Source organism: Dermochelys coriacea, chromosome 8 (assembly GCF_009764565.3).
Source record: "Dermochelys coriacea isolate rDerCor1 chromosome 8, rDerCor1.pri.v4, whole genome shotgun sequence".
NCBI classification, from domain to species: Eukaryota; Metazoa; Chordata; order Testudines; family Dermochelyidae; genus Dermochelys; species Dermochelys coriacea.
In genome coordinates this window covers 36,483,410-36,504,767 of record NC_050075.1, presented here as the reverse complement: position 1 = coordinate 36,504,767, position 21,358 = coordinate 36,483,410, and the positions used below count along the sequence as shown (strand labels likewise).

The window sequence follows — 21,358 nt, the reverse complement described above, 5'->3', positions numbered from 1 at the left end:
GAACCCAGCGTTCAATGTTATTTAAAACAAAAAAAAGTGGTGAAAAGCCGGTCTTAACTGGCACTGTTCTCTTGCTCTGATAAACAGTAGCTGTTGTTCATAAAAAATAAAATATAATTTATAGTCCAAACTGCATCAATTAACCCTTTGGAGACGACGGATATAGTATCTCTATAACCTCCTAAGCATTAATTTGGTTGGCAGCATGCTGAAAATCAGTGGTCATAGGGTTAAATCACATCTGATGTATGAGCTATAACATTCTTTCTCAAGTTCCTGTGCATGCGGATCCCACTCATGGCTGTGCTCGCACCCTTTGCGCTGGAGCATGCTAGGTTTTCTTTAGCAACGTCCCCTAGGGGTTGCACATGTGATCAGCATGCTCTTGCACACCCCTTCTTAAGAGCATGAAGAACAGGGAGACCCCAACTGCCAGCCAGTTTGGACAGTGTCGGAACTTCTCTGTGTCCCTCTTTGTTAAATAGCTATAGTGTAGGATCGATGGACTGCTAGCTTTCACTTTATTAGATTTTTTTGTTTTATGGTCTGCTGGCAAAAAGAAAAAAAAAGTAGGTAGCAGTGGTGGAGAGCTTTTGGGGCTGTTAAGTCTTGGTCATGCTCAACGGGTTTTAAATCTCATTTGTCATACAGGAGGGTAGTTATTCAGGGAGAGCCATATAATATCTATGTGTGAGTTTGTTAGGTATTTGAGAAACGCACACTGGAGTCCAGAGTGTCTTCAAGATTTTCCTCCTGGAGAAATCCATGAAAGCAACTTCTAAGAGGGTTCAAAGAGATCTTTCAGATCAGAAGGTACCTTGCCTCAGCAAGCTAAGGTCATTTGGGGAAAAGATTTATTCAATTCCTTTCAGGTCAGTGTCTAGAATTACTGTATCAGGCAATGCTGGCTACACATAACTACATGCAATAGGACAGAACCACAGACTTTTATGATAAACTCCCTGCAGAGTTATAAGAATTTACTTCCATCTGTTCTGAAGGAATGTTGATTGCAAAAAATCTCAGCAAGCATCTTTGGACTCAGTGGATGTGATTTATGGCAACTGGAACTGTCGTCATGAGAAGAGGCTCTTGGCTTTCTGTATTGGGCCTGCCTAGGGAGGGCCAGACTATACTACTGGGACCTCCCTTTCAATGGTCAAGATCTTTTTAGTGCTAAGACAGATGACACATTGCATTCTTTAAAGGACTCTAAAGCCACATTAAGGTTGTTTGGTCTCTACACTCTGTCCTTCAGAAGAAAGCAGTATAGACCTCCAGCTTCTACCAAACAGAGTTCTCAACCTGCCACTTCAAGCTGTTTCTTCCATCAGAGACCTTTTGATCAAGGAAGACACAAATCAAGATTCCAGAAGAGGAAATTGTTTGATCCATCTAATATCTTGTTACCATCTGCTTATCCTCAAAAGTAACACTTTTGATGCTTAGGTTCAGGATACATATGCAATCTACTTGAATTTATTCTCACCCCCCCTCCCCCACACACACCTTTTAAAAAAAAAAAAAAGATTGAGCTGGAATAACCATGGACCGTGGGTTCTCCTGGTCATCCAGAAGGGTTATATTATAGAATTCCACACCATTCCAGAGATATTTCCAAGAATCTGCCAGTTAATTGCAGATCGGAGGACTCATCCTCAGAACCATGTAAGAGTCTCCCTAAAACTATTAGGCAACATGGCTCTTGTATTTATCTAACCCCTTTCTCCAGGCTCAGAATGAGACCTCTTCCATCCTGGATCAAATGGATGTTTTGGCCAAGTGTCCACCCTATAGGGATAAGAATAAAGATAGCACAGCCGGTCCATAGAGTCCCTGAACACAAGCAATATGTCCTGGGAACTCCATTTCAGACTCTAAATCCTACCTAGGTTCCCATCACCAATGTATCCCAACAGGGGTGGGGCACTCCTCTAGATCCATTTCAGATGCATGGTGTTTAGTCTATAAAGGATTCCTTGATGCACTGGAGCTAAGAGTGATTTGCTTAGCATTCAGGTCTTTCCTTCCACTACTACAGGGTCTGTCAGTTCAAGTGCTGTGGACAATTGCATAGTGATTGTCTAATATTAAACAAACAAGGACAGGCAAGATCAGACTCTCTTTATCAAGAAGCCATAATGCTGTGGAAATGGTGCATTTAGTATCACATCAGTATTGTAGCACTTCATCTACCAGGACCGGACAATGTCTGTGCTTCATCTGGACCCTGTATCTTTGAACTTGACAGTGTGGAAGATTTTTGGTTAATACCCAATATAAGGAATATTCATTGTAGGTACAAACAATCTTTTTGCAGAATAGAAAACCTTCTACTAGAAAAAACATACATGGCAAAATGAAAGAGTTTTTCAGATGGGGGTGAAGACAAGATGTGTTCCTACCTGTTCTTCTATTCCACTCCTTCTGGATTACCTTTTATTTAAAACAGTTTAGTTTGTCTTTAAGTTCCATTAATATACATTTAACATTTTTGGCTTGTCACCCACCGATTACAGATTTGTCTGTCCTTTCCCATTAAACAGTTGCCAGATTGCTAAAAGGTTTGAATCTCATATCTCCCCCAGCTAGAAATATACCTCCCTGATGAGACTTGAATTTAGTGCTTTTGGCTCTAAGGGAACTGCCTTTTGAACCATTATCACCTTTTTCTAGTCAACACTTACCTATGAAAGCTGCTTTTTAGTGGCTATTACTTCTGCCTGCAGAGTTAGCAAAATCCAAGCTCTCACCACCTCCTCCCACTCTAGTACACTGTTTTTCATACTGACAGAGTCAGATTTAGACCTCACCCTAAATTCATACCAAAGGTGGTGTCAGACTTTCATATTAACCTGTATATTCAATTACTGATTTTCTTTCCTAGACCTCATGCATCTGACATGCAGAATATAAAGTTTTGATTCTGGAGGAGAAAAGCCCTCTTGTACCACCTAAAGAGAACGAGACCATTTAGGGAGACCCTTAGGTTGTTTGTATCTTATGATAGCAGAACTAATGGCATCCTTCTCTCGACTGAAAAACTGTCGAGAGAGGTCTGTGTATTAGAACTGTTGTGAGCAGTATTAGAACTGACTATGAGGTCAGTAAACTGAAACTTCTTTTGAACATCTTGGCTCATTTTCCTTCAACAGCATGCTGCAGTAGGATTCCGTTGATGGAAACACATAGGCAGCTACTTGGTTACCAGTTCATGCATTTACTAGGCATTACTCATTGGAGGCTTCCTTAAGAGTTAATACTCAAGTTGGAAGAGCCAGTCCTTCAATCTTTGTTTAGGGAATCTCTATATCTCCCTCCTCCAAAGAGTTGAACAGCTTGCCAATCACCATGAGTGGTATCCACACAGACAGGAACTTGTAGAAGAAAGAGAGGTTACTTGACTTTCCATAACTGTGATCGTTGGGCATTTGGATCCCATGACCCCCCTCCATGCCCACAGCTTGCAGTCTTATCACTGAGGCTTTGGGTGGTGAAAGATGTGGCTGGCGGTTGGGGTTGCCCCACTCACTATGCTTTTGGGAGGGGAAGCTCGAGAGCATGCAGAGCGCATGTGTGACCCCTAGGGGACATTGCCAGAGAAAAAGCTTCCAAATTCCTGTGCAGAGGGTGTGAGGTATTTGAACATCTCAAATAATCAGTTACTGTAGGTTAAGTAACCATTCTTTTTCCTGCACAATTGTTAGCTACTTTTCCAAGCATATAGTTTGTGTAAGGGGAAGCTGGTAGTACCATTCGTAAGTCAATATGAGAGCAAGCAAACAATTGATTTTTCAATTCGGGGACCAAACCAAAAATTGTGAAAAAATAATTGATCTGTATCTAACTAAAACTGAATGTTTTTTTCCCCAAGGAAGTGAAAAATTGGAAAAAAAAAAAAAAAAAAAAAAAAAAAAAAAAAAAAGAGAAAGGGTTAAATTGAAATATTTTGAATGTTGATTCAAATTGATATTTCATTCTCAAATGTTTCAAAATGACATTTTGAAATTGTTTGTTTTAATATTTTCAGAATGGGATGTTTTGACATTTTTTTTTTTGTAGCCAAATCTATTTGCCGAGTTTGATCCAAATTTGCAAATAGTTTCAGTGCCCCCCAAAGTGCATATTTTTTGGCTAATTTACTATTAGCCCCCCCCCCCCAAATTTACCTCTTTCTACTCAGTATTCTTACTTTAGAGCAGAGACAATTTTTGATTATTCTCTTACACTACATTCAGGAGTAGCAGATTTGGATTCCTAGATAATTCAATAAATAGAGCTCTGTTCACATATGTCCAAAATACCACAATTTGAGCTGGGCAGGAAAGGTTTCCCAGCCCACAAATACTTTTGAGAGTTCAAAATTTTTTACCGTCCCCAATTGAGATGAAAACCTGAAATCTCAAAAAATTTCATGAACCAAAAACCAGGTCAATTAAAATGTTTTTGCATTTCCATATCAAGGTTTTTTCTTTGTAACATTTGTCATTCTAATTATTTAACTGAAAATTTTCTGACCAGCTCCAGCCACAATGTTCTGTTTGCTACATAATGTTAGGTTTTTTTAAATTAAACCCTGAATATCTATATTTGATATTGTTCTTATTGATGGGGCTAATAATAGCACTGGTAAAAGCTGGTCTCTAGCTCTTTCTAAATCTCATCTGAAAATACATCCTTCCTCCCCGCTGCCACCTCTTAATTTCCCTCTCCTTTCATTGCTAGCTTTGTATCTAAATGGAGGTTTCTTGGGGCAGATGGGGAGGGTACTGTCTGCGTTGCTTTGATATATATATCAAATATATTACTGCTATCAGTCGGCTCTAAGTAGTGGTTTGTGTCCATTTTTGCCTGCATTCGTTCAGATCTCACCTGCGTGCTGGCGAAGATGTTCACTTGTATTGATTCTTCATGCTTTTGTTTCACCACTTTTTTTCTGTAATTGACATCACGACTCCATGGAGCATTTTGGGACGCAGTTCATATGTGAATGGTGCTGCTATATAAACCTTCTCCTATCCCCCTATTTTAACTGAAGCATCCTACCACCTGAATTGCAGCCACTACTGCCATAAATTGTTCTCTCCACTATTCAGACTTCCAGTTATCTGAATGCTTTTGATGTCTCACAAAGCGTTTTGGATAAAGAGGGTTGTACCATGTACCAAATGAGGGCTCTATCCTGTGAAGTGAATCAATGGGCGTTAGGGGTGCTCCGTACCTGGGGCCTGAAAGTTGTATTGTGCTGTATGGCCCATCAAAGTGGAATGGTTCTGGAATTTCCTTTCTGGATCATCTGGTGTAATTGTGAGGTGTTCAGAACAGAGTGAGGAAAAGAATGTAATTGGGGAAGCACTCATGGCTACAAATCTAATTTCTGTGCTTGGGACGTGTTTCTGTGCTCACTGAAACTAGTGGCAAAACTCCCTTTGAGTTCAATAACCACTCACCAAATGGCCCAAGACAACAGGAGATATAAATATACATGTGTCTAATCTAATGTATTTGCTTGTAAATCTGTGAATTATCCTGCCAGATCAGAATGTGACAGAAATGTGATTCTCATTTAAGGAGGAGATATCATAGAATCACAGAATATCAGGCTTGGAAGGGACCTGCTCCAACCCCCTGCTCAAAGCAGAACCTAATCCCCAACTAAATCATCCCAGCCAGGGTTTTGTCAAGCCTGACCTTAAATTCCTATAAGGAAGGAGATTCCACCACCTCCGTAGATAACCCATTCCAGTGTTTCACCACCCTCCTAGTGAAAAAGGTTTTCCTAATATCCAACCTAAACTTCCCCCATTGCAACTTGAGACCATTACTCCTTCTCCTATCATCTGGTACCACTGAGAACAGTCTAAATCCATCCTCTTTGGAACCCCCTTTCAGATAGTTTAAAGCAGCTATCAAATCCCCCCTCATTCTTCTCTTCCGCAGACTATACAATCCCAGTTCCCTCAGCCTTTCCTCATAAGTCATGTGCTCCAGCCCCCTAATCATTTTTGTTGCCCTCTTCTGGACTCTTCCCAATTTTTCCACATCCTTCTTGAAGTGTGGGGCCCAAAACTGGACATACTATTCCAGATGAGGCCTCACCAATGCCGGATAGAGGGGAATGATCACGGCCTTCGATCTGCTGGCAATGCTCCTACTTATACAAACCAAAATGCTGTTAGCTTTCTTGGCAACAAGGACACACTGTTGACTCATATCCAGCTTCTCATTCACCCTAACGCCTAGGTCCTTTCTGCAGAACTACTGCCTAGCCACACGGTCCCTAGTCTGTAGCAGTGTATGGGATTCATCCTTTCTAAGTGCAGGACTCTGCACTTGTCCGTGTTGAAGCTCATCAGATTTCTTTTAGCCCAGTCCTCTAATTTGTCTAGGTCTCTCTGTATCCTATCGCTACCCTCCTGTGTATCTACCACGCCTGGAGGAAGAAGTCAGTTATCTCATCATAGAAGGCAATTAGGTTAATCAGGCATGACTTGCCCTTGGTGAATCTATGCTGACTGTTCCTGATCACTTTCCGCTCCTCAGAGTGCTTCAAAATTGATTCCTTGAGGACCTGCTCCATGACTTTTCCAGGGATTGAGGTAAGGCTGACTGGTCTGTAGTTCCCCGGATCCTCCTCCTTTCCTTTTTTAAAGATGGGCACTACATTAGTGTTTTTCCAGTCATCTGGGACCTCCCCTGATCGCCATGAGTTTTCAAAGATAATAGCCAATGGCTCTGCAGTCACAGCCGCCAACTCCTTTAGCACTCTCGGATGCAGCGCATTTGGCCCCATGGACTTGTGCTCATCCAGCTTTTCTAAATAGTCCTGAACCACTTCTTTCTCCATAGAGGGCTGGTCACCTCCTCCCCATGCTGTGCTGCCCAGTGGAGTAGTTTGGGAGCTGACCTTGTTCATGAAAACAGACGCAAAAAAAAGCACTGAGTACATTTAGCTTTTTCCACATCCTCTGTCACTAGGTTGCCTCCCTCATTCAGTAAGGGGCCCACACTTTCCCTGACCACCTTGTTGCTAACATACCTGTAGAAACCCTTCTTGTTACTCTTAACATCCCTTGCTAGCTGCAACTCCAAGTGTGATTTGGCCTTCCTGATTTCACTCCTGCATGCTCGAGCAATATTTTTATATTCCTCCCTGGTCATTTGTCCAAGCTTCCACTTCTTGTAAGCTTCTTTTTTGTGTTAAAATCATCAAGGATTTCACTGTTAAGCCAAGAAGGTTGCCTGCCATATTTACTATTCTTTCTACACATCGGGATGGTTTGTTCCTGTAACCTCAATAAGGATTCTTTAAAATATCCCACCAACCTAAATTCCCCCAGCATTTTCAGTTGACTAAGTTATTCCTCACACTGACAACTCAGTTAATTGTTCTGTACTGTGCTGCATGCTGCTGAATAGATGCTACATTTTACGCCAGAAGTGGCTGCATTTCAGAGGTAGATGAAGTGGTGCCAGTGAGTAGCACTGTGTGTATATCCGTTATATCATGTAAAGCATTTTGGGATTTTTATCATAATGCAAACATAAAACATGATTTTTAAAAAATTAACAGGGCAGTGTTAGAAAAACTACCTAATCATGCATTTTTCAGTCAGGAATAGCTCTACTAAAAGATCTGCTTCTTAGGTGCACAATATGCAACTTTTAACTGACTATGAAAGATCTGTTTTATTTCTGTTTCATTTTGTTTAAAGAACAGTGTATATTTAAAATCAAATTAAAATCACATGGAATCTATGTTAGAGTCCATGTTGTGCCCTATTCTAAGAGTACTATCTGAATTTTCCATATCTTTTGACCCTTCCTTAATGCTATATATATAAACTCTGTCTTTTTATATTGAGTGATATATATGCTTTCTACTGTAGGTGGCTATGGATTCTGTACTCCATTATTATTTCCCTCTCTCCATTCCTCATCCTCTTTGTTTACTATGGAACACTTACTCCAGAGCATATACTTTCTCTGTATGATTTATGATGTCTGACTTTGCCAAAATAGTGCCATGGAGCTGCTTGCTAATAATTGACAATGACTTGGTTGTGCAGACTGATGGCCTTGTTCTGCTTTTGCACTGTAGGTTTGTACCAAGATTTTTGGAGAAGGCTGCTCAGACCTGACTCAGCTGCTCTAGTTTTAGTTTGAAAGGAGATGTTTGAGTTCTCCCATTTACGGCTCCTTTGGTTCCGTTCTGATGCAGAAGAAAGCCACCTATGTCCCTTCTTTGGGCCAGGGTGTGCTGTGCTGCATTAGCCACTTCCTAGATTTGACACAAAATGTACAGAGTGGTGACTTTCAAAATTCCAAAGTGATTTGGACACACAATTCTCATTAACTTTAATGGGAGTGGGGCATCAAATTCCCCAAAGCAGCTTGGAAAATCTGTCATAGTCATAAAGGTCCCATGGCATTTTTTCAAGAGCAGGGGCAACCCCAGAGTTGTAGCCAAATGACATTCTGCCTCCCTTAGAACAATTCCTTATTTTAATTTATATAGAGAGCTCGTTGCTCTCTATTCTAAACTGCTTGGTTCTACTATATGATGTTAAAGAGCTGCTGTGTTGCACCCTAGAGTCAACTGCATTTCTCTTATTGGTGAAGTAATTCCTCTGTATAATAACACACAAACAAACAAAAACCCCAAACAAAAAAAAATACCAAACCCACAAAACCACCTTTGGGATGAATGGCGCTGTCTGCTAGAAAACATACAGGTGATTGTTAAGAAAAAGTTGAAGAAAGCCAACTAGAAAAGTAGCCCTTATGAGATGTGCCGTGTAGAAATAGCATTGCTGAGAGCATAGCCCAGGTGGTGCTGAGCCACTGCTCAGCACAGCGGAGAATGAAATGATTCGTGTTGCCTAAGTGAATAGCAAACACTGGGTGTCAAAATGCACCACTTCATTATATATAATTGAGAAAGTAAAATGTGAGAGTAACAGTCTGGGTCACTGGTAGCTGAGGCGGTATATGATCTGATCAGCTTAATGAGCACAGAGAGACAGAGAGAGACTCCATACAAAGCCAGATCCACCAGCAGGGGTCCTTGTAGAAGTAAGATCAAATTGCAGATCAAACCATTTAAGTTGTTCTTGTGCTAGGCTTACATTTGTGAAAACATCCCACTTATTTGAGGGGATCACCAAAATGGCAGGATTTTGGGAGTCTGTTGTTACTTGTAGCTGTTGTGTTGCTCACCTCATATTCCCTGAGGATGAAGTCGGGAAGTAGGAATATGAGATCTTTTGCCACCGGGTTGTTGTCAGATCTTCGGCTCCATGCACGTGTTCTTTCTGTATGTGCACTGGCTCTCGCCAGTTAGCTCATACGGCAAGCGCCGATCAACTGACCAATAAGATCACAAGACTTGGTTTAGTAATAAACTGGCCAGGTTTATTCCTAATGCCTCGGTTCAATGGTTACAAGTACACTAACACATATGCCCGTGACAATGGACAGCTCAGTCAGTGGTGGGATTTTTTACTGCGCCCTAGCCCAGACAAAAGGCTAAGCGAGGTAGCCCACCATTTATAGACTGAGACAAACAATCTGGGATTAACCAATTTACGTATCACTTTGTGTTTCATGACATGTTTGTTACCTCCCCTTATCCTTTCCTCCTGATGTTTCAGACAACATTCCTGTTCACTACCTGTCCTATTCAGACAAAATATCACTATTAATCTCTTTTGTCAAACCATTTTATTGTGTGCTAGGTTGGGGTGTTCTTGTCCTCGTCTGTTGGAATGTGTTTACGGATTCAGTGTGTGGTGTAGCAATGCTAGCAATACCGTTGCTGAGTTTGTGTACCGGACGCTGACTTGCAGGCAAGCAGCTGCTTTTGACAGGGCCTGACTCATAGCATAACTTTTTTGCTGACTTTGGTTCAGGCCTCAGGCCCATGCTTCAAGCTGTCTCTTTCTACTACACGGGTCACTGACTTCAATGCAGTCCATGGGATTAGTTACCACCTGATGGCTGCTTGGTGACCTGTTGGAAAAGAGCTGGTGGTTCCAGTTCAACCCTTATGGAAAGTGCTGTAAAATGTAACAGACAACAATAACCATTCAGTGAGTTTTTTCACTATCTCTAGAAATCAACAGAGAATTTGATTCCTTCTGTAGAATTCTTTAGGACAGTTAAAAGGCAACAAGAAATACAGTATTTTCTACTACATTCTGTAGGGTTTTGCAGTAATTTCTGTAAATTGTGGGGAGGGATAGTTCAGTGGTTTGAGCATTGGTCTGTTAAACTCAGGGTTGTGAGTTCAATCTTTGAGGGGGCCATTTAGGGATCTGGGGCAAAAATTGGGGATTGGTTCTGCTTTGAGCAGGGGGTTGGACTAGATGACCTCCTGAGGTCCCTTCCAACCCTGATATTCTATGAATCTCACTAAGTTGCTGTAGAACACTGTTGGTTTCAACTTTCTTTAATTTTAGAGGACTTTTCCATATGGGAATTCCCAGCTGGGAAAAGTATCCCCAACACAGAAAGCATCAACATGATCTTTTTTGGTAGTCTCATTAGAGAAGCCAAAGCTGAATGACCATAAATACTGATTACAGTTCCATCCATAGAGACTGCCCCTCTAGGGCAGAGTTCTGGTAGATTTGTGGGCTTGTACTGCCACTGGTTGTGCTGTCCCTTTTCTGGGAACAATTGGTGGATGTCAGTCTCTCGGCCGGGGTGGGCAAACTTTTTGGCCTGAGGTCCACATCTGGATATAGCAATTGTATGGCGGACCATGAATGCTCATGAAATTGGGGGTTGGAGTGTGGGAGGGGGTGAGGGCTCCGGCTGGGGGTGCGGGCTCGGGGGTGGGGCCAGAAATGAGAAGTTCAAGGTGAGAGAGAAGGCTATGGGCTGGGGCAGGGGGTTGGGGCACTGGAGGAGGCCAGGGGTGCAGGCTCCAGGCGGCACTTACCTCAAGCAGCTCCCGGAAGCAGTGGCCTGTCCTCCCTCTGGCTCCTATGTGGAGGTGCGGCCAGGCGGCTCTGCATACTTCTCCATCCACAGGCACTGCCCCGCTGCTCCCATTGGCCATGGTTGCTGACCAATGGGAGCTGTGGGGGTGGTGGTTGGGGCGGTGGCAGCGTGCGGAGCCCCTGGCTGCCCCTATGCATAGGACCCGGATGGGGGACATGCTGCTGCTTTCGGGAGCCGTGCGGAGCCACAGCACATGTGGAGCGGGGCAAGCCCTGGGCTCTGGACCCTGATCCCTGGCAGGGGCTCAAGCGCCAGATTAAAATGCCTGAAGGGCCCTATGTGGCCCCCGGGCCGTAGTTTGCCCATCCCTGCTCTAGGCCATGGAGAACTACTTTGTTATGAAATCACAGAGAGCCACCAAATAATGACTGTCATCCCACACACTGCAGTGTCATTGGATACTGATCCAGTGCACATACAGCAACTCAGGGCATGAGCATCATATCACAGCTACTTTGTGACTCTCTGCAACTCAATGCAACACATTCTCTCTCTGTCCCTGGTCTGTGACCTCCTCTTGGGCTGATGAGGGTGAAAGATTGGGCGTGACGGTGGGTGTGCATTTCTTCATCTCATTTGCCCTCCTGGGTTGATGTGAGAGAGTGAGGAAACAATTTTTTTTCTTACTCCTCATCTCTGGTTCCTGGCTGCTGGAAGGGATTTGCACAGAACTCTCCCCTCACCCCCTCACACTTTGTATGCAAGGGCTAATGCTGTGATTGGAGCATGAAGAGTGTCACTCAAACCCCACCAACTCCATGAGAACTGCGTGTAGGTCTAAAGCCACAGCTTGAGGATTGTTGCTCCTGGGGCTTCTGCTCAGGCAACCAAATCAACTGAAATTCACTTAAGGGAGCAGACTTGCAAAGCAAAGGAAGTAACAGTGTATCCTTTTGTGTCTTTCTTGCAGTAACGACCACGCTCTCCTCCTGGTCAGGACACGCCAGAAAATGCAACGAAACAGCCAAGTCCTATTGCGTCAATGGCGGGATGTGCTACTACATTGAGGGGATCAATCAGCTGTCTTGCAAGTGAGTGAGGGTCGTGCTTGTTTCGACACACAAATAGCCTGGAATGGAATTGGGGATAGTTGTGATTGCAGAAGAAGTGATGTCTCTTGGAGGGTTCCCTGGTGATTGTGCTGGCTAAGCTGCACACGTTTAGCAAAAGGGTGTTTTTTACCAAATTCCCAGCCATGAAAAACGTGTCACAGAGAGTAAAATAAGCCCTCCCCTGTGAAATCTAGCTATTGGATGGAAGAGAGGCGGGCAAGGCTGGGGGCACCCCAGCCAGGGGCTCCTACCATTCCGCTGGCTCCAGCTGCTAGTCTCCAGGCTGGGAAGGAACAGGATTAGCTCTTCCCCTGCAGAGCTTCCTGCAGCAGGGAGAGGTACCCAGAGGTGGATCTGATCTCCCTCCCCACTCCCCAAAAGCAGCTGTGCAGGGGAAGAGCAAGTCCTGTCCCTCCCCAACTCAGCGGGCACTAGCAGCTAGGAGCCCCCAGATGGGGCACTCCCAGCAGCCGGAGAGAGATCAGACACACCTCTGCGAACCTCTTGCGGCCGCAGGAAGTTCACAAAAGTGAGGGTGGTAATCCCGTGATCCCATCCCCTTTTGGGTTGGGACCCCCAGGGTTCAACACTGTGAAATTTCAGATGTAAACCTTTAAAAACGTGAAATTGATTAATTTTCAAATGCTATGGCCGTCAAATTGACCAGAATGAGCAGTGAATTTGGTAGGGCCCTACTTATCCCCAAGTACCATAGGTCACGTCTATTGAAACTTCCTTTAAGGATATGTTTATGCTGGAAGTTTTGAAAAGATATTTTCTCTCTTTCCCCTTCCCTCACAGCTGCAGGGACTGGTGGGATCTGCATTTCCCTGTGCAACTCTCCCCAACCTAGGTCAAGGTTCAGCGTCAGAGTCACCGTCCTCCCCATTAAGAATGGATGGGGCCTTCCTTGAAGCATGCAAATCTCATTCTCACTTCTCAACCAGAGGGGACCCTGATGAGTGACTCAAAGCCTTCTCCCCTCCCCCTCTCCCTTAGGGGTCTTCTTGTCCCTCCCACAGCCCAGTAGGCTAAAGAATGAGACTTGTGAGTGAGTCTTCCATGTGACATTTAGAACTCGAGCATCACACCAAAATTGGTTTATAAAGGGGCTTCTTGGGCGTCAGTGAAAGGGAATTAAGTGTTGTATTTACTGTGTTCCTTTTTATATTAGGCCCTACAAAAAGCTCAGGGAGCCATAGTAAGACATCAATAAACATGGAATTTCCTTGAGAGGGTGGAGGGAAAGTGCATGGGTTAGGGGATTGATAATCTGCCATGAGAGCCTTTCACCTCTAGATCACTGTTTCAAACCTAGACAAGGCCAACGACAAGGCCAGTGACCCAAAGCTAATACCATCTTGTGGCTTCACATTGGCAGCCTATGTGAAACATGGGTTGAGGGGCTCAGTCTAACAGCCAGCATCAGAAGTCTGCACCGCAGAAATAACCAAGACAGTTTGCAGTCTAAACAGACAGGCATAGAACAGAAAAGGCCTTGGAGATTAAACTGCCCTCACCCTTTGACATGGTCTCAAAGTTGAGGACCGCCCGCAAGGCAGGGAGTGGGAGGTTTGCTCTTCTATTGCTCTTCTATCGACTCTGTGGATGAATTCTGTAGAAGACTAAGTCGCCATGGCTTTCTGTCCAGCCCCTGTTACATTGTAACATGCAGTAAACATGGCAATTGCTCAGATCTGTTTCAGTCAGGGATAGGCCAACAAGTCTGGCTTCAAGTAAGTACTTGAACTGACTAAACTAAAAACTATTTTGGAAGGTCAACAAAGTTTGGTTAAGTTTTGTGTGTGTTTATTTCTACTGTATTTTGCATGCTTTTGGCACTCCTTTGTTTGGCAGGGTTCACAAGCAAAGAGCTGATATTCAGCCAAAGAGCCTTGTTTTCCCCATATTTATAACCCTGCGGTGAAAAGCTTGGATGGATACTTGATCCAGTGAGCTCAAATCTTTCCATGTGAGCAAAGCATCAGTAGCTCTTATATATCATGGGCTTGATTTTCAGAGGTGCCGAGTGCCTTCAGCTCCCACTGACTTCAGCTGGAATTGTGTTGGCTCAGCACCTCATAAAATCAGGCCCTTTTAGCCTTAGCATTCCCTGGAGTAAATGCAGGAGAAGCTATAAAATGCCTTACAAGATTATTGTGCAGCACAAACCTTATTCTGGATCAGATTGGAAATGCAGTGTAAAAATAGTCTCTGTCTTGTCACAGGATAGAGAGATTGGCCCCAACCACAAGTCTGGATCCAAATATCCATCAAACATTGAGAAAGTTCAGCTCCATGGCTAGGTCCAATAGTTGTGGCTTGGGACTACATCTGAACAATGAGCTGAGCCAAAATCTTAGATCTGAATGCCCCCTGCTTTGGGGAAGCTTGAATCCAGATCTGAATTTGGCAAATTGGGCCTATTTCTATTTTTATACGGTGTGAAATACATATTGAAACTTACTAGACAATTCTTTGCAACCGAAGCTCGCTTAACTTTACAGGCCAGATCCTTAGCTGGTGTAAATTGGTATAGCTTGTTTCATCTCAGTGATGCTATACCCATTTTCCTCAGCTATGGCTCAAAATCAGTATGCAGCTGTTATTACTGAACACATTTTATTGTTCATGAAGTACATCCATGACATGCCCATCAGAAATGATCTTCAGGCTCCTGGCATGTTGCCAGTTTGGACTTTAATGGTGCCATTTTGAGCACCCTGAAAATCCCCTTTGGAAGAAGGGGAACAAGATTTCTTTTCCCCCCCTTCACATCACTGGTGCAGGAGCAGTGCAGAGGAAAGCTTTACTGGTCTGAAAGTATTTGGATTGGTCTTGCCAAAGCGGTCCTAGCCTAGTCCTGAAAGAGTTCTCCTTACAGTTAGGACATTGTGATTGCTGTCTTATGGAGTCTTTTTCCTAACTTGAATTCCATCATGATTTTAGCAGCCAAACCCTCATGAACCACTAGAAATAGACATAAATACTAGAGAGATTTATACCATTTAAAAGCTGCAGTTTTTGTTTTCAGATAGCATGATGCATTGGTTTTCATCTCTAATGAGTCTCAATTTATTGGCTGCTAAAAGTGTGCTGGGATTGAAGGGTGTGGGGGGGGGAGGGGAAGCAAAGCACTGATCAGAATTAAGTGATTTCTAAGGTCCAAAATATCACTGTTCACCTGCCAGAGCTTGGAAAGAAAGCCCTGTATCACTGGAACCCCAGGTTTCCTACACTGTAACACCTTCATTTCTGGTCCTGATGTCCTCAGATACAGGACATTACATCTGCTACTGGTCCCTTGGTCTAGCAGGACTTTTTAAACACTGATCAGGGACTGAATATGGCAAGTTTGGGATTTCAGGACAGTGTCATTTACAGTCCCTGGGGAATTGGAGGCAACCACTAGCTCTCTAGTAACTAGTGACATCTGGATTTGTAAATATGCATTGAATTTCAGATAGTTTAACTCAGATCATTTTATTTTTTCTTATAAAATGAGGCATTATTAGTGTAGGTGGTTGGTGATAGACAAACTGACTTCCACTACAGAATAGCAAAAGATTGGACTATGGAGCAAATACTTTCAGAATGTGCTTGTATGCTGACTATCAAGACAGTTTGATTAGCTGCAGAAAGGTGGAAAGCTGGTTCCAGGTGAGGGAGAAAATAACAAGTTCAGAGAAGAATTCAGAAAGAGAAGGTTGGGTGGAGGTGAGGGGAGGAATAAATGGTTTGATCCATACTTCTTAGCCTTTCCACCCTACATTATGGGTCCTGTCCCTGTCCCAAAATCCACCCGCATCTCTACTGTAGCGGAGTTGTAGGGCATTGGTCCATTCATTATGCAGCCTGTTAAAATACTTTTGAATCACAGCAGTCTGTTTATGACAATTAAAATGTAAAAATTAAAATACAATTAAAATTACCTAACATTAGAAAATGCACCAGAATCAAAACCCCAGCTGGGAACACACAAAGACTTTAGGATGGTAAACGTTGTGGATTGGGCCTGCCTCTCCATAAAACACACAAGGAGATGCAATGAAAACAGTGTGGATTAAAAACGTGTAGATACCTAGTTTGAAACCCAGCCTTTGTTCCTGTTTATCACTGGCAATGAATCCAATGTTTGGATTCTAAGACCTTCTTATGGGCTGTATTATTTTCCCTTAGCACTCCGGAAAGCAGATTCTGGCTCCTACACTAGCATGGAGTTATCAGCTTTTTCAATATTCCCCTTCTGAGATTCAGCAATCAGGAAATATGACTTGGGAACATTCCGCTTGTCCACCATGTGTTTTTATCTCCTTAGTCACCTTACTGGAACATACTTAATTATTTAGAGTGGTCCACAAACACAGAAGCTTCTTTCTGTGGATGTTATCTCTGCAAAAGAGCCAGTAGGCTCCTGAAATGGCTTCATGCCTGAGATGGCACAGATATTTTCCATATGAAAGAGTGAGTGGCCCATGTTTTGATTGAACTTTTGTAGCAGGGTCATCAGCAAATTGCTCCTTCCAGCCACCAAAAACCCGGGGAGGAAAATGCAGTGAAATTTTTGCCTGGAAAACCACATTTCAGTACAGTTCAACATTGAAAAACATAATAATCTAGACTTGGGTTACTGGAATTTCTAATCTTTGGCAGACTTCTCCATAGATTTTTTGAGTCTTTGCAGGGTGTTTGCATAATTTAGGCTCTAATGTAAAAAAAAAAAAAAAACTACCCATTTTGGTCTGCTTATGCCCCAGGCAATGCTGTCATCCTGAATCTGCAAACAGACCACCTGAAACTAAACCTTAGAGAGGTGTGACAGGCCTCAGGTATACTGCAGCCTGTAGGCATATAAACTAAAAAGGATTATAGCACTATAGATAGATATAATTGACGCAACAGCACTAATAAAATGAAGAGTCTCTGACCCTGGGGGAAGTGGGAGTGGGAAGAATCATAGGTTCTGCCCCAGATCATCCTGCTAGGAAAAGTCTTAGAAATGGGCCTTATCGCTTCCCCCAAAGATAAAAATAATCCTCAGACTCAATTCCAAAATCTTTAAGAATACCTGCAGTCGGTCAGACAAATCTCCAGCCTCAACTTGAGGATCCCAGCACACAGCTGATGGGCTGGAACATGGTGATGGAACATGCTGAGTACATAAGAGGGGAGGGGTCAAAGGTGGCAGTGCACCATTCGTGGTCTCCCCTGATCTTGGGGACAGCCATAGGGCGCTTCAGCTCCTTGGCACAAGCTAGAGCAGTCTTAAGGTTGCTCAAATTGATGTTGGCTATCAGACCCTTAGACTTCATTGCATCAACTGTGGGTCACCAATGCACAATAGTGCACCACCCATGTCTCTTACCCTTTAGGAATGCCAATTTGGTAATATTTAAAAACCAGATGCTCCAGCAAGAGTGCTGGAACCTCCTCTGCCCCGCCTCTTCGACCTGAGGCCCCACCCCTGCCCTGCCTATTCCTCCACAAAGCCCCATCCATGCTCTGCTTCTTCACAGGAGACCCCACCCTGCCTCTTCCCCCTGAGGCCACACACCCTGTTCATGCCTCTTCCCCACCTGTCACTTGCTGCTTTTCCCCTCCCACCCCCCTACCCGGCTCAGGAGGGACTCACCTGTGGAACCTGGGCTGGGACCTGCAGCTGCTCAATGCAGATAGGCGGCGGCCCTGGCCTGGCTGAGTGGGGGCTGCAGCGGGTGATGACCCATCACCTCCCCCAACCACAGGAACCAGATATTGGGTGGCCGGTCAGTAGATCCGACCGGGCACTGTTGGGGCCCCTTTTCGACCAGACTTTCCAGTCAAAGACTGGGCACCTGGCCACTCTATTACCTTTCCATGTACTGGCATTTGCCCTCTGCTGTGGGTTGGAGGGTTACACTAAGCCAGGATTACCCTACAGTGGAGTACTCAGCTGCCCAGTTAAGGCAGTTTTATGACCTTTCAACGTCATCAATACAGTTGTGCAAATAACCAATTTTGCAGTTTGGTGGCCAGACTGAAAGATTGAAAAACAAACAAAAAAACTTGTTTCATGTTGACCTAAAATGAAATGTGAAAACAAATGTTTTGGGAACCAAACAAGTTGATTGAATTTCATGTTGGGTTGAACGAAATATTTTGTTTTGCTTTTGTGTAAAATTTAAAAAAAGTTGTTTCTAATGGAAAGGCTAACTGTTTCTAAACAAAACATTTTGCCTTTTTTGCCTCTGAAGCAATTCAGTGAATTTGATACAGATGCACTAAATCATAGAATATCAGGGTTGGAAGGGATCTCAGGAGGTCATCTAGTCCAACCCCCTGCTCAAAGCAGGGCCAATCCCCAATTTTTGACCCAGATCCCTAAATAGCCCCCTCAAGGATTGAGCTCACAACCCTGGGTTTAGCAGGCCAATGCTAAAACCACTGAGCTATCCCTTCCCCCAAATGTTTTGATCAACCTAAATTTGCATTTTTTTGGCAAGGAAATAATTTAATCCAAATTTTTTTTACCCAGCTCTAGTTATCAGTGTTGTAGAAAGGGATTGTAACATGGGCGAGGACCTGGTTCTCAGCTTCTAAATTATATGGGACTAGAAACTATCAATTGCTTCACAGAACCAAAATTATGAAAGATCTTTTTTGCAAGAATCAGCTTGCAAGATTTAAAGATGCCAATAAATGACCCTCTAACCCTTGTTTTGGCTCTCAGCATAGGATTATGGGAGAGGAACGGTGTAGAGCTTTGGAAGATCACAAGTTGAAAATGAAAGATTTCAGAGGTGGGGAAAGATTTTAAAAAGAGGGAAGTGTGTGACATATAGTCAAATTGATTGAAAACTATTCAAAAATGTACATAAATAATTTGCTAAAAAAACTAAGCCTTTTCCGTGTCTTATGAGTCAGATTGCTTCAAAATTCCACAGCTTCCCATCTATATTTTCCTAATAAATCCACACACTATGGGAGAAAAAAGTCCACAGAATTTTGCAACATTTCATGGACATCCCCAGCCCTTACATGTAGCACCACCCTTGCTGTGTCAAGCTGATATTTGGCATCCAAGGTCTCCCCACTATCACAGCTGCCTTGCATAGCATCTACAGTTCATCTTCTTCACAGTGTCAGGATCCATGGAGTGCTTCTCAATCAACTTAATAATGTGACCGGGACAAGAAAATGATAAGTTGTGCTCTGCTGGGAAAGTGACATGAGCCACCTTTAGTTAGTGTTTGTTCAAATGCTCCCCTTTCTCTGCAATCACTGATTTGTTTCTTTCCCAGCACCCTGTTCTGTATTCTGCTGCTGCTTCTCCAACAATTCCTACCCCAGAGCTTCAGGAGAAACTCATATTTTATTTATATTTTATTTATTTTTGATTTATTAAGTGTTCCTCTCAATATCTCTGAGTGCAGGGTCAGATTTATAAAATCCACAATGACACAGTTATAGCTACAACATCCTCCCCCCACCCCAGGTGTGCAAATTATGGTGCGAACAACTTGCCATTTATTTTTCATTATTCTCCTATTTTAAAAAGCTTCAATCATTCCACAAGTGGGGAGGAGGACAGAGGCAATGCCATGTGACTTAGCTGACCAGTCACACACCACAAACACAAGCAGTAAAAAGATGAAGTGACCAGGTTGCAAACAGTCAGTAAGGTGATAGTTGACAAGCACAGCAAGAACAATAAATACATTGGCAGAGTTCAGGGTCTGTTTGTGAACAATTTGCAAACAGATAGAAGGACTAAATCATCTGGATACTTTATTTGCAATGAATAATTCGGCCAGCTCTAGAATTCAGTGTCATTCCCACTCAGCGCATGGCCTCTCAGCTGACCAGGGGGCCAGTAGTTCTAGCTGTGGTGGTTTTGTTATGGAATCCTAGAAACTTAGGTCTGGAAGGGACCTTCAAAGGAGACAGGATCCAGCACCCAGAGCTGAGGCAGGACCAAGGATGCCTAGACTGGACACATATACCTACGTGGACACGCATCCACTAGGAACGAGACTGATGCCCGCTACCTTATATCACATGGGTCACCAAATAGCCATTGGATGCTAATCTGGGCTGGGTAGAAACTGGTGAGCTAGAGGTGAAAATCCCCATCTCCCATGCCAAATCCCTTAGCCAGCCAGTCCTAGTCTGTCTACAATGCAAACAGTCAACAATGAGATGAAATGGCGCTGTGTCCAGGCTGATTTGGGGCAGTTACACTTTTTGGTTCTTTTGCTGAGGTGCTTTAGTTCCTGACGTTGCGGGGTATGTTCTGCTCCCCCGCCCCCCATCCCGTTGCGCTCCTGGGGAACCTGGTTAACAAGCAGCAGATTCTGTAAAACCCTTTTTTAAGAAACAGCCTGGAACTCTACCCTGCTGCAGCTGAAGCCAATGGGAGCCCTGCCGCTGTCTTCAGTGGGCATTGAAGTGGGCCAGCTGCAGTTTGGCCCTTACTGTACAGCGGGTGCCTGGATAAGGCCTTGGCATTTGCTCTCGCTGCTTTCTCCTCTTCTCGTTGGCTGTTCTGGGGAACACAGCCTGTCGGTGTGCTCAGTGCATGATTCTCTGGGACTGGTTTGGGGATAATGACAGAACAATACTCTTTTTCAGCCCTCTGCACAAATAAGCAGCATGCCTGAAACAGTTCTCCATTCACTTATTTAAGTGCCAGGTGTCCTTTTGCTACATTTTCTCCATATCCTCGTAAATTAAACCACCTTCATTTTCATGTTCTTCTTAGTGTCAGATTACAGTCTATTCTGAGGAGTTTCCCAACTGGGTATTGTGATCTTAATTAAAGAAACACTGCAGAGAGCAAAGGGACTGTGCCAGCCGTTAGAGGCTGGTATTACCTGAAAGTGGGCAGGTAAAACTGACACACAGGGCCGGTCTGCACTGGGAACTTCTGTCGCCATAACTACATCTCTTAGGTGTGTGAAAAATCCACCCCCCTGAGAGAGGCAGCTAAACTGCCCTAACCCCAGTGTAATGGCACTAGGCTGATGGAAGAATTCTTCCGCCTCTCAGGAAGGTGGATTATCTATGCCAATGGGAGCACCCCTCCCATCAGTGCAGGTAGGTCTACACTGAAGTGCTGTAGCTATAGCATTTCATGTGTAGACAAGCCCATGAAGATCCCTCTCAGAGCCACAGTATAGCAGTGTACAGAGATTAGGTTGTATCTGCTTCGAAACAGGGACCAGATGGTGCCTCACTTCATGTGGGTATGCAAGGGGCCTTCCCTCTCCCAATGTATGCTCTGAGTGAGGGTCAAGGACAGTGGTAGTCCTGGTGTTTGG

General features: G+C 43.8%; 1 protein-coding gene across 3 annotated transcripts in view; it reads left to right on the top strand.

Moving 5' to 3' along the window:
• The window catches only part of NRG2 (neuregulin 2), a 293,165-nt gene that overhangs the window by 203,519 nt on the left and 68,288 nt on the right, over window positions 1-21,358 (top strand). For all 3 annotated transcript variants that reach the window (XM_038412862.2, XM_043520453.1, XM_043520452.1), the window contains one exon: window positions 11,918-12,038. In XM_038412862.2, coding sequence (XP_038268790.2) covers window positions 11,918-12,038 — 121 coding nt within the window. The remainder of the gene's footprint in view (window positions 1-11,917; window positions 12,039-21,358) is intronic.